This window comes from Harpia harpyja, chromosome 12 (assembly GCF_026419915.1).
Source record: "Harpia harpyja isolate bHarHar1 chromosome 12, bHarHar1 primary haplotype, whole genome shotgun sequence".
NCBI classification, from domain to species: Eukaryota; Metazoa; Chordata; class Aves; order Accipitriformes; family Accipitridae; genus Harpia; species Harpia harpyja.
The window spans coordinates 17,974,735-17,990,468 of record NC_068951.1 but is presented as its reverse complement, the minus strand read 5'-3'; the positions used below and the strand labels follow the sequence as shown (position 1 = coordinate 17,990,468).

The window sequence follows — 15,734 nt, the reverse complement described above, 5'->3', positions numbered from 1 at the left end:
GGGCTGGCGCAGCCACCCCAGATGTAACCTAGATGTTACCCAGATGTTCTTATCTTGGTGATGCTTTGCAGCTGCCTGGTCCTGGTCTCTGGGGCACGCTTGCAGCTGGTGGACTCAGTCACATTGGGTCTCTGCTGGGTCCCACTCCAGTGGCATCAGGGGCAGCGGAAGGCACTCAGTGGCAGCAGTGCCTGCTTTCTGCTGGCATCCCTTGAGTCAGTTGTCCAAACACAGTGCTGCTCAGGCAAGCGGGCCTCCCTGGCTAGATTTACAACTGGGTCCACTCCAGCACAGGCCTCTGAGCAGCTTCCAGAAAACACTGCCAGGTCCATAGGCTCTTTCCAGCACAACTGTCCCAGTGCAGGAGCAATGGCCAGTCCTTCCCCATTTATACCTGTCTCTGTCTCTGCTTAGGCTGGATCTTTGGGGAGCGTCTTCATGACCAGGAGAGGGGCTGGTTCCCCAGTTCTATGGGGGAGGAGATCCTGAACCCCAAAATCCGAGCCCAGAACTTGAAGGAGTGTTTCCGGGTGCATAAGTCGGATGACAGTCAGCGGAGGAAACTGGGCAGCAGAAACCGCCAATGACCGCAATGACCAAGCATCTGGAGTGCCTCTGGGAGAGGGGCAGAGGACAGAGCCTGCCGGCTGGGAAGATGTGGCAGTGGTGCTGTGGGCCACAGTGCAGGACCTGGTGTGGCGGACCAGCCACACACACCCCCGAACAGACTGTAGGTCCTGGGCTCCCCACCACAATTCCCACGGCACTGATCCTTTCCTGGAGATCAGTGCTTTGAACTGGCTGAAATAACCCATTTCCAGGTGTTCTGTAAAGCCCCAAAGAGCACAAGCCAAACAGACACAGTCTGAAGGCCACCGGGTGCTGGCCAGCTGACCCCCGTTCCCTGCACACGTGCTAGCTGGGGCTGGCTCAGGCCACTTGGGAAAGGCATGTGTCCACAAATGTACTACACAATTAACATTGCCCAGTTTGAGCACTTACAACTCATCGCTACATTTTGAGTTTGGGGCCCTCCTAAAGTGGCATCTTACAGGGGTAGAAACTGGAGCAGAGGAGCTGTCTCACCACCTCTCACGCAGCCCGTTGGCACCAAGCTGGGATGAGCCCAAGCAACTCCACCTCCCCGGTCCTGCTGTGAAGCCGCTGGGCCCATTCCCAAGGGCAGACCCTCCATCTGCTTCCAAATGCTCCAAAATGCTCCATACCCAGCCCTGCTCCACCAGCAGCCCAACCTCACCAGCCCTGGCCCACGTCTCTGCCTGCCTGATGGCCTCTTGAAGCACCTCTGGGCCCTGCCCCACGGCTCACCCCCTCTTCTGCAGCCAGCATCCCTCCGCAGAGCCACCACAGAAGCCTGGCACCGCAGCCTTTCCCGGCCCATCTGGTGCTCACAGTCTCCGCTCCTCACTGCTGCCGACGCACGGAGCAGGGTGGCTCTCCCAGCACCTCCCCGCACACCACCACGTACCACAGGAGCACCAGCAGACCCGGGCTGCCACGCAGCAGGCGAGTGACGTTACCCCAGGAGCTGTTGTCCCACGTGCTGTGCGAGGCCCAGCGATCACTGCCTGCATGCTTGTAACCCACACTACCCAGCTGCACGCACAACTTGCGCACAGAAACTCCCTGTGCAGGCTCACCTCCCTGTATATACGCAAATCCTCTGTTGCCAGCAGAGCTGGATCATCACTCCTTCCAGCTGTGGCACTGAGCATCGCATGAAGCCCAGGGCGCAGCACTGAGACCAGACAGGACAGATGCACAGCAGCCACCTGTTCCAACAGCCTCACTCTGAACAGTCCCACACATGGCCACAGCCCAGGGCCTCTTAGCTACAGGCTGGTCCCGAGCTGCAGCCAGCGTCCATCAGGGAAATCAATTATTTGGCATCTTTCTGTAACACTGGAGAGTCTTCCAGGTGCTGTGGCCTGCGTTGCTGTATGCTCCGGCAGTGCCACAGTTGTGCTCGAAAAGGGGATCGAGAACAGCTGCCTGCCAACAGAGCCACCCACCAGCCACGCGCACAGAGCAGAGGAGCACAGCCATGCCAGTGGCAGCATGGGGAGGAAGTGGGAAGCTGGGGAGCCGCTGGAGGGGGGCTCTGGAGCGCTGCGCTGGAGCTGGTCTTTGGACCACATGGGGTGTGCGGCCTGAGGCCGGACCCAGCTGCAGGAGGGCCGGGAGTGCCCTGGGGGCTGTTCGTACTGTCACCACAGGCCTGAGACAGCCAGCCCAGCATCAGCCCTGCACTGGGAGGGGGGCTGCAGCCAGCCCCCAGGACCAAACTGGTGGGAGGCACAGCAAGTGAAGGGAGAGTGAAGGGGTTCCCTGCTCAAGCCTAGCTCAGTGCCACCACATTAGCATGTGACAACAGCCAGCTAGGCTGCGCCTGTCCCGGCCACCTGTAGCACCCTTGAGAGGGTCCCTGGGCTGCTCACACCAGCTGGAGGCTCCCAACCACCTGCCAGTGCCCACAGCCCAGAGCTGGGGCCAGGAAAGGACCACAGCCTCCAGTCTGGCACTTCGAGCTCATTTAATGGGGAGACTCCAAATGAAATCCCCCCAACAGCACCCCACCATCAGCTTTCCAAGTACAACCAAACCTCCAGCTCAGGGTCCAGACGTTGCAGCAGCCAGAAATTCTCTATAGCAAAACCCAGAGAAGCTCCAGCTCTAGAAGTCCTTAAAATTACCACATCCTAGATCCTCTAGCATCACAGCGCAGTGGCCAGCCCAGCCCATGCACTACAGCCCCACAGCCCTGCCTGGGATGTTTGTCATTGCACAGGAATGCTCCTTTACCCATCAGAAACAGCTCTTTGGCTAGTGAAGGGGCTGACCCAGGGTCCCCAGTGCCAGGATGCCAGTTTCTCACTGCGTTTTTCTGGGGGGAGAGGGGCCCAGGGCTGCCATGCACTGTCCCATAACCCACCGCCAAGCCCTGGGACTCACCACCCCAGACCCTCTTGCTCTGTTGTGACTTTTTAGGACCCCAGGCCCTAGGCACAGGCTGTGCCATTTTCAGGCACCAAGTGACATCCATTGTTACTTCCTCAGACCCAGCCCTGCACGCCTCCGTTTCAGTGGTCTCAAGTGTTGTACAGGGCCAGGCCTGGGGCCCACAAGCATGGGCTGGAGCCCCCCCGGCCCCCATCGGGCTGCCTCAGCGAACTGAGGGGAACTTCTCATTGTCTCGTTTTTCCGTGTGATGAAATATAGCTGAGTGAGCCAGTACCAAAGCAACACACGTGCATCTTCTTCCTCCCCCCACACAGACCACTTGCCTCCTCCCCAGTCCCCTCCAGTGCGAGTGGTGGGGGGAAACCGGCCCAAACGCAGGGAGTGGAAGTGGGGCTGAATGTGAACATGGGGTGGGGTGAGACTGGGGAAGTATCGGGGTGCTTTACACCAACAGAACAACCCTTCCCAAGGAAAGCTGTGCAAGGTGATGCGCAACACCGTTACCACCAGGCTAGACCAAAAGAGCTGTTGCTGGCTCAAAGCCACTCACTGCCGCAGGTCCCTCCTGACGGCGGGGGCAACACTGCCTGCTGTAGGTGAGCCTGCCGGGTGTGCATGCACCCAGGAGATCCACACGCTAAGAGTGCTTTTGGGGTGCAGCTCTGCTGCCCAGCGCAGAGGCTGGAGTGTTCTTTGCCGCATCCACAGCGGCATTTCTCCCCACGGGGCCCTGGGCAGATGGAGAGCAGGAGCAGTTGAGGGCAGGAGACGGGCTGGTTGTGTTACAGAAAAATCTTTTATTGAGTTCAGGAGGCTGAGAACTTTCTCAGCGTGATGACGACCAAGGCCACAAGCACAGATGTACCCAGGAGGGAGGCGATGACAATGGCACCGATAGCTCCGGGCCCCAGTGAGCCTGCAGGGACAGAGAACAAGGTGGCATGAGGTCAGCAGAGCCAGTGGGTCCCAGATGGGAAGGGCTATGGGGATCACCCCCACACCCGGCACATCCCCAGGCATTGGGCCACACTCCTGCCCCAGAGCTTCCTGTGTTGGCCATAGTGGCCCTGGTCCCATGTCCCCACGCAGCCAAGGTGTGGTCCTGTGCCCCAGCGGCATCAAGCCCTTGGGCAGGGGGCTGGAGCCAGCCATTGCCTCCTTCACCAGCTCCTGGTGACAAGGGCAGCTGCCACAAAGTGGGTCTTTGGTGCTCAGGCTTTCCTGTTAAACACCTGCACCGAGAGAGTTGCTTTGCTTGTTGCAGAACCACATCACAGCAGGTGTTTGCTGTAGTTAGAAGCCAGGAAAGGTGCTCACTTTCCCTGTTTAAAGAGCTTTAGGCACGCTCTTGCCCTGGAGAGCCATGCCTGTGCTCAGGGCACTTTCTGCAGGTAACTGCTGTGATGGGTCAGACCCGGGGCAGGAAGAAAGGCCTCAGCAGCTGCTGCTCTGGGGCTGGCAAGCACTCCACAGCAGAGGCTTTTCAGCAGGGAAGTTTCCCTGAGCAGGCAACACAGGCAGTCTTCCCCCCCTGCAGCAGTGTGGGCTGGGGACAGGCCACCTCTGGCAGCTCAAATGCCTCCTGGGAGGCGACAGACCCATAAAGAGCAAATCCACAGTGAGGACGTCCCGAGCCGCTGCGGGAGCAACCCACTGGCAGCCCATCACGCAGTCACGTACCATCCCTGGCGTCCAGCCGCTGCAGGTGGGTTGTGTCCTCGGGCTCCAGCTCGGAAGTGTACGGGGGGAAGGCGGTGGCGTCTGAGAGCTGGGCTGTGGTGGTGGCAGCGTCGAAGGGGCCAGCTCCAGAGGGCAGCTCGGGTGGCTCGTTCCAGAGGGTGGGGACCGGGCCCTGCGGGTACTCTGCTGGGAGACAAGCACCCACGGTCACTCAGGGGCATGGGTGGCCCTGGCCAGGCTGCTGGTGACAGCAGCAGCTCAGCAGGTCCCTGGGCTCCAGCTGCCTGCCAAGTGTGCCGGGATGGATGGAGGGTGACCCGAGGGCTGAGAAACCCAGTGGGGCAGAGCCCACCTCTGGGAGGGCACCACCTCTACAGAACACCAACACCCAGAGCAGCTGAAGGCAATGCCCATGCCCCGGGGTGAAACCACACTACCACAGGCTTTTGTGGCAACCTGGTGTACATACAGCACCCAGGGGATGACAGGGAGCTCCCCACAACCGTGCCACCTCTGCTTGTGCAAAAACAGGCCCCGCATGAACATCCACAGCCAGTTTGCTCACAGATGCCCATGGGACTGGCCTGGGAGGGGCTGTCACATTCCTGAAACAGGCAGAGACCACCCAGCCACCTGTGCTGGCCAAATTCACAGCATCTCAGGGCCTTTCTGTCCTGCACCACCAACCTATGCAGCATAGGATGCCAGAGGCGCTGCCACTGCACAGGACATCGCTCCCCCAGACAGGAGTCCCAGAGCCTCAACTTCCCTCTGCCCCAGCTCCACGCCATGCCGGGGAGATGAAAGCTGGGCCGGGCTCTGTTTGATGTTACCATTCACCTCCTGTTATTTCTTCCCTCTGTGGGGTCAGGGACCAAACCAGAGAGCCCTGCCTGTCTGTGTGTGGCTCAGCTGAGCACTGTCAATGCCCAGCTTGTTCAGGTGAGCCCCATGGGAGCTGGAGGCATTCCACAGCTCCCTGCCGAAACCACTGGGAATGTTGCGCTGGGATGGGGAAAAAAAGGAGGGGGAGGAAAACGAACAGCATCCAGCACCAGGGCCCACCTGAACTGACACAGTGGTTATCAAGGCCGGGAAGAGGGCATCAGAGGAACTGGAGCAAGCAGCCTGGGCTCCCTGGGGCAAGGCACAGAGGCATCCCCAGGCACCCCAGCTCTGGCACGGTGTCTCTCTGTGTACCAGGGGCACTCGAAGACTTGTCCCAGGCTCTCCCTGGCCCAGCAAGAGAGGTGGCAGCAGCCTATCTTGGCAGCATCAGCCCCAGCTTTAAGTACCCGGAGCCCTCCTTACCTCCCACCCTCCCACAGGCAGCTGGCACTTTGTGGGAGGAGAGCGAGCTGAGGAATCAACGCTAATGGGCTCCACCACACTTTGTTCTCCCATAGGAGCCCTGCATCAAAAGGAACAGGAGGACCAACACCAAAACACTCACCTCTGCTGCCTGTACAAACCCACTGATAGGACTTACCGCAGGGCTCACATCAAAGAGTAGCTCCCACCATCCCTGGAGCTATTTGAGGCTGCCTGCAGACGCAGGAACACACCAGGGTTCTAGACTAGTTTTGAAAGTCCTTTCTACAGCCACAAAAGCTACAGGATTTTCAGCGAGACAGCTGCCAGGTTTAAGTCTGGCCCAATGAGCAATGAGAGAGACAAATTAGCCCCCGGTTTGAGGCCTGTGCCAGTTAAGCCAGGCAGCGACACCAGCCCGCTCTGGCTGGCTGACCCACCCTGGGGAGAAGCTGGGAGTCGCCGTGAATACCACGTCCTCGCCCGCTTGGTACATCTGAGGTCACTGCATCAGAGGCAGCATCTCATGTCCCTGGTATGAGCACACAAGAGGTTTGTGCTCCACGAGGGCTCCCCAGAAACACCTGAGCCCTTCGCAGGGCCCTTCCCAACCTGTCCTGCAAAACCAACCAGCAGAGCTGGAGACTTGCATCCCATCCGGAGGCTCTTCCAGAAAGTGCCATTTCCAGTGGACCTCTCTTCTATAAATCCTGTGGTTTAGCTACCAGAGGACAGATCAGGAGGAAATACAGAATTTAGTGGGTAAATGTAGTTAGAACAACAGGGAAAGGAACCGAGCAGAGCCAGAGCCATTTAGTTAGCAATGGTGGCATTAGGTAGCTGTTGGTTTAGGCAGAGACCAAACGTACATAATGCTTTTGAAGCCCCGGTTCCAGGCTGCTTTCGCAAGTGGAGAAACTCTGCACAGAAGAGCTACACTCCAGCTACAACCTTCTTGACTGTTTCAACACCACCGGGGCCAGCACCAACACTGCAGCCGTTCCCATCTGGCAAGAGAACACCACGCTGGGAGGACGCCATTGTTGCATTTCCCAGGAATGTTTTTTCTCCCCAAAGCCAAAAGAGCTGGGCGTACCCCTCACATCTGACCGGGGAAAAGGCATTAGCTCAGATGATCTGCAACAGACACATGCACCATCCAGGGAGGCTGTAGGACCAGGACAGGGTCTTCCCAACTCCCCATTCTCAAAGGGAAGAGGAGGAGCACTACTCCTTCCAACTGTAATGCAAAGGCTCTTTTTCTAACCAGACCCACAGGTCCCAGATAGTCTCTCCTGTCCCCGGTGCATCTAATTCCTGAAAAACTTATTGCAGCTCTCTTTAAGCAGGGCACAGAGCTTATTTTTGATAGCCAAGTAAAGAGGAAACTGTCTAATCTGTTTATGATCTCAGTGATTTTTAAGACCTGGATAGTCCTGGATGGCTGCTGGATATGTATTTTGTTAATGCCCCTCATCTGATTAAAACGTGCTTTCAGTTCACCTTCACAGAAAGGGCAGAGTGTGCTAATCATGCATTTTCTGTCCTGAGTTCTTGTGGTTTTACCTTAACAGCGCTTCAACCAAGGGAAACACAACTCCTTTCAGTCAGGTCTAGTGCCTCACTAACAAGTTGTCAGCTCAGAAGCAGCAGCAGTCGTGCACATGCATGAAGTGAAATACCTGCATCTGAACATCACCAAGAGCCAGGGCTTACTGCTGGGTCTTCTTTTCAGTTCTTGCACCTCAATGCTGCTAGAGCAGATGCCGAGAGCCCTGCAGCAGGCACATGGGGTGGGGGAACACAATACCAAATGCAAGCACCATCCCCAGAGAAAGCTGCCAGCAGGCAGGTCTCTCCAGAGCAAACTACTGCAGCCTGGTAGAGCGCCTGTTTGTAACCAGCACTTTTCTTTCCAAGACTCACCTTTGATTTTCCCTCCTAAACTAACAGCTTGTGTCCTCACATGCCTCCGTTCCTGCCTGTTTGAGAAGCCCAACCACCCATCCAACCATCCCCCCACATCCAGCAGGTTTCTTTAACAATGGGGAAGTCATGCCTGCTCCCTTCCACAGGGCTGCTGCTGGCTGAGAGCAGCAGATCTCTGCCATAGCAGCATTAAATGCCACACTCCCATTTCAGTCCTCTGGTAAAAGCAAGAAAGGCAAGGGGGAAGGACAGAGCATGTGTTAGGTGCCAAAGCCCAACACACACATGCTATTAATAAGGTTTCACATGTCTAAGTGGGGCATGAGGGTGACTGGAATATGACCAGACAGGCTCTAAGTACAGGCACTGGACTCAATTCAGGAGGTTCAGTTCTCTGCTGCCAACGTTTTGTGTGGCCACCGCAAGTCCCTCTCCCTCCTGGGCTCAGTTTCTCTGTGCACAAACAGGAGACTGGGGCTCTAAATACCATCTACAAGAAAAGCAGCACCAGAGCAGCCAGGCCTGCCCACCTGCACAGTTACTGTCACCCTGACTGCGACAAGGAGGATGCGGTCTATGTGCCTGAACAAATGCCCAAGTGACAGCTCCAGATCCAGTGGCAGTCTTTCACAGGGAAAGGGCAAGTCTCACAGGACCTCCATGGCTGTGGGGCAGGGCACAGCATGTTTTACTTGTGCAAAAACCCCAAACGCATTGCAATCTCAAGTGAGGGGGTACAGTCAAGGGTTGGAAACCAAATATCAAAGGCAAGGTAGCACATGGTTTTCCTGTTCACCCAAGAACTTCGTAGAAATAAAGAACTACTGAGAAACATGTTCAAAACACATTGTCCATCACAAGACCAGATGTTTAACATCTGGGTGAAAGCCACACATTAGCTGTGCTGGCATCAGCCTTTGGACCAGTCTTATCTCTAGGAAAACCCACCTGGTGCACTCGCATGGTTTGTTTGCCCTGGAGCAAGTCGGCAGGGGCAGCAGGCAGGCACACGGAGGGGCTACCAGGCTGCTGACACATATGGGTAACCCCAGCGCTGCTGAGGCTTTGTGCCTTGGCACCGGGTGCTCTGAAGGGAGAGAAACCTTGACCCCATGGCACAAATGAACTCTCCCCCAGCATTAACCCTGTCTCAGCACTAGAGCACAGACCCAGGGCAACTGTTGCTTCACAGGCTACCAGTGAAATCCACTTGGTAAAACCAGAACTTGGGAGCACTTAAGAGAAAGACTTGGAATAATCTTAGTTATCAGGGGTTTACTGGGCAGAGATGGAGCCTGGGAAAAAGGGACTAAAAGTATTCCAGTGTTTTGCAACAGGCCAGGTGGAAGATAGCTCCTCTTCCTTCCCATATGTTGACACTACAGATTGCCTTATTTTAGGGAAATATCTATACTGCACTGTGTCTTCTCCCTCTCTCCAGCACAGGTTAGTTACAACTGACGCCAGGAAAAGGGAAGAAATTATCCAGTTACTACACCATAAAGAAATACACCATGAGTTTTCTGAATGATGCAGGGATCCAGCAGGACTTGAGCTACATGGGCTGCAGTGAGATCTAGAAGGGATGACGCCAAAGGAAACTTGACGAAACTGCTATTTCCGTGCTCAGCAAGAAGAAAGTGGGGTGACCTGCCAAGCACAGTGACATGGTAGCCAGTGCCCCAGATACTCGGTGGCTGAAAGATAAGACTGGAAGAGTCTCCACAAATGATAGGTCTTGAGGAAACCGATCAAATCTGACGGATCCTTCAAGATAGCCCCGAACAACCAGAACCTCCCCCCAGCAGACTGCAAGACCTCAAGGCAGACAGATGTGGCCGCCTAACACGTTCATCCCTGCAGACCACTCACCCATGACCAATACTCTTCCTTGTACAAGCTGGTTTCAGCACCTCATCATCCTCACTCTCCACCTCCAACCCAGTAACCTTAGTCGGGAGCAGATACTAGTGTCAGTAATTTATAAGGAGTGTTGGTGCAGAGCAAGGCTGAGTAATGGACTACAAAGAGCTGCTCTAAGTCTGGACAGACCTGTTGGAACAACCGCATCTTTTTTTAAGAAATTTACCTGACAAAACCTATTTACTACTTCTCACATTCTAGTACTTAACTTTAAAAACTTCCTAATAATCTTTTGTTCTCCTACTGTTGAGAATGAAGACACACTACAGAAAGATGTCCTTGGACAAGGTCTTCTCCTGTACATTTTCCTTCTGCACAACATCTCCTGCTCTGCTGCTTTTTTCTCCTGTACGCATTCTGAGGTACTACTGCAGTATAACATATTTCCACATTAGGTGAAAACAAGGAAATTCATGAGCTCACATCAGAGTTTAGATACCAAATATATACCTGATTCAGAAGCCAAGGCCTTGCAAAGGTTTTTTACTAACTTCCACTTCACTTGGAGCTCTGAATCCATTCTATGAATTGAAACTGGTTTTGCTGATAGAAAAAAATAAAAATCAACAATTCACAAGCCTCCTGTGCTCTAGGCCTACGTGCCACTTGGGTTTGGAGAAAGCAACAGCGGAGAAGATTTGGGTGTGCAGAAAGTCCTTGAAGCGGCTCTGTCTCCTGTTGCACCAAGATGACATGGACAAAGAGGGTTAAGGACTTGGTCAGTTGTTTGCCCATCTTTGACAAATGGGATATTGGAAAAAGCTCAGTAACTCAGAGGAGAAATTCACGCTGTCTCTACTTGCAGAGCTCTGACCACGCCATCCAGGAAAGCAGACTGGCTGGGCAAGAAGCCAGATCAAGGTACACAACCCACCAGCACCCCAAAAGTGCTCTGACTGCTACACCCAGATGGGAACCTCAGCTGCCAGCAAGGCCCTTCATGTCTTGCTGAACTCCTGAGCGCTTAGAGTCTTTTGGCACTACGTAGCTGAGTCCCCACTGTGATAAAATTAAATCCAATGAGGAAGGGAAGACTCATTCTGGACCTTGGGTCTGCGTGGCTGGCATCAGCTGCAGCCCTCTCCAAGGCAGACTCCGCTTCTGCCCACCGTGAAGGGCTGTGCTACGCAAAGTACAAGGTGCTGAGATGGGAAGGCAGGGGCTGGGTGAACTCTTCAGGCCAGCAACGGGCTGTCCAGCCCCAGGTAGCCACAGCGGGCACAGGGCCAGGGCAGGGATGAAAAGAGGCCTTCATAGGGAGCACAAAGGGCAGCCTGTGATGGGCGAGCGCCAGGAGCTCGAGTATGGAGCAGCACAGAGCGCTGCGGTTCTGATGAATGTTAAACAAACTTGTTTACAGAAAGGCAGGGCTGCATGTGTATGCACAGAGAGCAGAGGGCTGTCTGTGTGCCCTTCCCTTCTTTGTCTGCACAACGCAGGAAATTTCCTTTTCTAATGGGGTGAAAAGCAGAAAAAATTCCACTATGCACTGAAAGCCCCTGTATTGCGGGTAGGTAACTCTCCACTCCAAATGCAGCAGAAAACCATTCTGCTCCAGGGATGGCTTACCATACAGGCTGGTCCCCTCATGTCCCACTTTGGGGTAGCAGAGAAGAACAAACTTCTTAGAGACCTCAAGCCTCTAAAATGCCACAGAGGAAGCACAGAGCCTCTCCTACACCCCCGGACCCAAACGTTGCATTCATCAGTACAAAGCTCGTCAAGAACTACTGGCCTCGCTGCATGAGTGCGACTCACCCAGTACAGGAATCAAGTGAACTTGGGAGTATTTCACAGGAGCGAAGTGACATAGGGAGACAGCAACAGGTACAAATCATAGCTGCAATGCTGAGCCAAGAGCAAGTAAAAAAAAAAAAAAAAGCTGGCAAGGCAGGGGGCAGAGCAAATGTGCACCAAATAGTGGAAACTTAAAATAGCGTAAAGGAAATCCTAGCTCAGAGAGGGAGCAGATTAAATTTTCACTGGAAATGAATCACTTTCTGCAGAAGAGTGAAATACTGTTAGCAGTTGAGAAAAGACCTTACCTGGTTTAGGGGAAGAGCACTGCCACTGCTTCTGGGAGCAAGAGCAAGCTACAAACTGAAACTATTCTTAAGCAATTAATGTTCCACTACACAAAAATCAAAGCTCAGGGTTTGAGAAGGAAAACGTCCACTTTTTAGTGCTTGTTTCTTAGCTACTTTAAAGGTTTCCCAGCAAGGTGGTGTCCTACAAGGGGAGGATCTGTAGGGGAAATGCCAGCTACAGTAATCCTGTTCTTGCACCCACAGATGTTCCAGCTAGGTGCTGTGATAAATTCCCCTGCCCATGTGAAAGCTCCTTTACAAAGAAATAATTTCATCGGCTAGACGGCTGGCCAGGATCCCCCTGCTAGGCAAGATGCTCAGAACAAACTGGGAGGGAACTGCAATCCAGCCTTGCGCCAGGTCTTGGAAGGCAGGACAGGAATTCAGGAAAACAAGCGCTGTGCTTCTGCCCGTTATCTTGGGCCTGAGCCATCCCTTCAGCCTCGTCTCTGCTTAAAGGAAGAGGCTTTGAGGGAAGCAGCTCCCCATAGGAGTTCCCACCCATGTGTACACTCAGAGCCCATCTATGGAGTCGGTTTGGAAGCCAGTTATTCCTCATTTGTAAACCCCCCCTCAGACCAGCCAGCCCTTGAAGCTGGCTCTGCCCTTGGCTCCCCTCAGCCAGCACAGCTGTGCTAAAGGCAGGAGCAGGTAAGGCTGCAATTACTAGCCATCTCCCTAAAAGACAGCACCTCACAGAATAGGTGTCTCACCCATTCGTACTCCCATCACCTCACTGAACTCGAGTCAGAGCCACATCCTTCCCAGCACTGCCGTCTGCCTCAGCACACCCAGCTCTGGGCAAACTCAGCTTAGATGCACACCTCTGCTTTTGACAGAGCTAAATGTTTCCATAGACACTGTCATATTTCTACTTAGAGCAGCTGTTGTAAAGTGCTCTGCTGTAACAGAATGCGTAGAAGGAACCAGAAATTGGCATGCAGGCTTTAGCCAGAGAAAAATGTTTCTTTTCACAATTGTAACCTCTTCCTAGCATTACAAGCTGACAGATAGCCTGTCCCATCAGCTGCTGAGACCACTCCATCTAGTGTTGACCCATCTGTTTACTGATCTACTGCCACTAATGGTCACGTAGGTGCTACTGCTGTTCTGCTTAGGAAAAACTATGGAGAATATATTCTTACTCACCACCAGCCACTGATGCCAAAGCTAGTTTCCATTAATCAATTATAATTTAATACATAAGACCTTTTTTAGGGGAGGGAAAGGAGAGAGAGGCAGGTTAGTAAGAGATCTCCCACACTTTTGGGCTTTAAATGCAAACAAAGCTGCTTACCTGCCAGCCCAGCAGGGACCAGGATGCCGCACAGCATTAGCAGGACCAGGCGAAGTACTCTGTGGTAGGGCATGGCTTCCCTCAGGAAAAGCATCGGCAGGAATTCTTAAAATTCTTCAAAGTATGAAACAACTTGGAAATTTCACTAGTATAATAAAAATTTTGTCCAGTCAGGTAAAAAAAAAAAAAAATTCCTTTACAACAGCAAGTGGAAAGAGAGAGTGCAAAGCCCAGCAGAGACGCACTCTGACTTCTAGAGCACACCTCCTCCCGAAGGCAGCTCCACCCTCTAAAATTTGTGCCTAAAACCCCATAGGCAGCCAAGCCGTTAGGCATCTGTCACCCTGCCAGGCCAGCGCACACACGAGCAGTTGTTGGTGAGCCCTTCCCAGAGGACACGGGGATGCTCCTGGAATGCTTTCCCTCCAGCCGGCCACCTCATGGCATGGGAAATAACACAGGACCCATTGGGGCAGGTAACCCCAAAACCGAGCAGACTGCTCGAGGGCTTTGCTCTCTCCTCAGTGTGCAGGGCGGCGGTGGTCTTTCCAGGGTGGGTGCAGCAAAGAACAAGGGCCTCAATCTTTTGAGGCTAAAATGCTCTGAAACAGAGCCAGAGCGGCTCCGTGGCATCCTAGTTTTCTGGGCATAATACTTACAGAGGTGAACCAGGAGCCACGTGTGGTCTCCGCTGGCAGAACTGCCTGTCCAAATCTGGCAAGTCTTCCAGGGGAGTCACCTTTGTCAGGCAAGGCCAGCATCCTCCTCGGATGTGAACTGCACAGACACTACTACCTCCTCCCGCCACCCTCTGCCACTCTGTCCCTCCCCTCCAAGTGGGCTTGTGGAAAGTTCACAGCAGAGAAAACTGAGGTTTGTTTCAAATCACATTTGCACTGATAGAGACTTGGGAAAGGATGAAGTGTATAAAAAGGGGAACACTCCAGCTTATCATCAGAGGACAGAAGAATGTCACTAGAATTTTTTTAAGTTGATACGAGGATGAAATACTTCACAGTTTCTGTTCAGAAAAACATGTAATAAAGTACATAAACACCCCCAATGTCAGTTCTTTACGCTCTGAAAATATGACACGAGTAGTTTTGTCTTAAATTTCAGAATCAGATTTTTCTGCTACGAGATCTCTTTGCTTTTTGGCTTTCTCTAACAGGCAGCCAGATGGAGTTCAGGTGTCCTTTTAAACCACTCTGCTTGCTGCAGTTCTTTGCAAAAGTGCCTGGCTGCGAGGGGAAGCAGGAAAAACAAAGAGGAGTGACTGCTGTCCCTGCAGCAAAATGACAAGTTAGGAAGTAACCTGGTGAAATGTGCTCAAAAGAAACCTCAGACATCTCTAGCATCAAATTCAACATTGTCAGTCAAACTTGGATCAGAGCCCTGTTAGCTTTCCAGGTTCACATTCCATCTGAAAAGGAGCTGGAAGTGCAGAAATATATATCCAGCAGCAGATACAAAGCTGTAGCTCCTATTTTTCCCATCCCTACTGATCCAAATGATGTTCACTACAGAAAGAGGCCCTGTTTGTCACGGAATGTTACAGGGCAGTCACCTGAGCATACAATCTGAATGTGCCAACGTCTTACCTTTGTACTAAATACAGAAGCCAGAATATTAAAATATTACAAACAAGATCTTCCCCACAGGTCTTATCTACAAACTCTCAGAAGTGGACCAAGGTCCTCAGGGGTTTGACAAATTATTGCACATTTTCCCTGCTTGCATTTCTGTGCTTTCATTTAGCAATCCACGAACTGTTCCTTTCCTGCTCCCAGGCTGAGCTGGAAATTAACAGGCTTTTGCCTATTTATTACACAGTATAGAGTAGTCCAAAATTAGCTTGTAGAAATTAGATCATACCATTAAAAAACAGAAAGTACTTATGAACCAGACACCTTATATACACACACACAAAAAAAGAAGATATTAAAACAAAGTCAAATTATCAGCCTAAACATGCACTGTTCTCTCCGAGACATTACCTAAACATAATGCAAAGTTACTGTGTAAATTGGGTCTTAGCATAATGACTTCACATTCTTTGTGGTCATGTGAATGGTAGACAGACATTTATCATTATCTTTTACTGGGATTTTTCACACAAAACCAAGTAGCAAGTAGAAAAAAAGGAAAATAAGATTTTGTCTTAAGGGAAGCCTACCAGGTGTCCATGTGGACTTTACACTGGGGGGAGAAATAAAACCTCTCATTTAGGGAAGGGAATTGGAATGGGTGGGGTGGTTACTGACTGGCAAAAAAAGGCTCCATGGCTGAGTGTTTGTATTAACAGAAAACCAGCCATGGTTTGATCTCTCCTGCATAAACACCACAAGCGTGAACACACATGTTTCTGTACACAGGGGTGCAATTAAAGCTTTCTTGTCAGTTTTCCAGTCTCAACTTACTGGTGTTTATTTGAAGTCTAAAATTATGAAGGAGAAAAAACCCACCGGTATTCCTCACCAGGGAAGAAATAAAGCAGCAGTTGTTCCACATCCTGTGTATTTGCT

At 52.5% G+C, this 15,734-nt stretch overlaps 2 protein-coding genes across 11 annotated transcripts in view; one reads left to right on the top strand and one right to left on the bottom strand.

Annotated features, from left to right (window-relative positions):
* NGEF (neuronal guanine nucleotide exchange factor) overlaps positions 1-3,264 on the top strand; it is a 53,301-nt gene extending 50,037 nt beyond the window's left edge. For all 7 annotated transcript variants that reach the window (XM_052803703.1, XM_052803702.1, XM_052803704.1 and 4 more), the window contains one exon: positions 415-3,264. In XM_052803703.1, the coding sequence (XP_052659663.1) occupies positions 415-587 (173 nt within the window). In that variant the 3' untranslated portion in view covers positions 588-3,264. The remainder of the gene's footprint in view (positions 1-414) is intronic.
* Positions 3,265-3,309: 45 nt separating this feature from the next.
* SNORC (secondary ossification center associated regulator of chondrocyte maturation) lies at positions 3,310-15,731 on the bottom strand. Of its 4 annotated transcripts, none has more exons than XM_052803714.1 (4): positions 15,675-15,731; positions 13,210-13,354; positions 4,663-4,848; positions 3,310-3,898 (listed from the first exon to the last, which is right to left on the bottom strand). In XM_052803714.1, the coding sequence occupies exons 2-4, from the start codon at positions 13,301-13,303 to the stop codon at positions 3,789-3,791; spliced, it is 390 nt and encodes a 129-aa protein (XP_052659674.1). In that variant the 5' UTR covers positions 13,304-13,354; positions 15,675-15,731; the 3' UTR covers positions 3,310-3,788. The 4 variants fall into 4 exon arrangements, with proteins under 4 accessions (XP_052659674.1, XP_052659673.1, XP_052659676.1 ...); XM_052803713.1 differs by lacking the exon at positions 15,675-15,731 and adding an exon at positions 13,869-15,634; XM_052803716.1 differs by lacking the exon at positions 15,675-15,731 and adding an exon at positions 13,869-15,634 and having other exon boundaries at positions 4,663-4,845.
* Between the last annotated feature and the right edge of the window lie 3 nt (positions 15,732-15,734).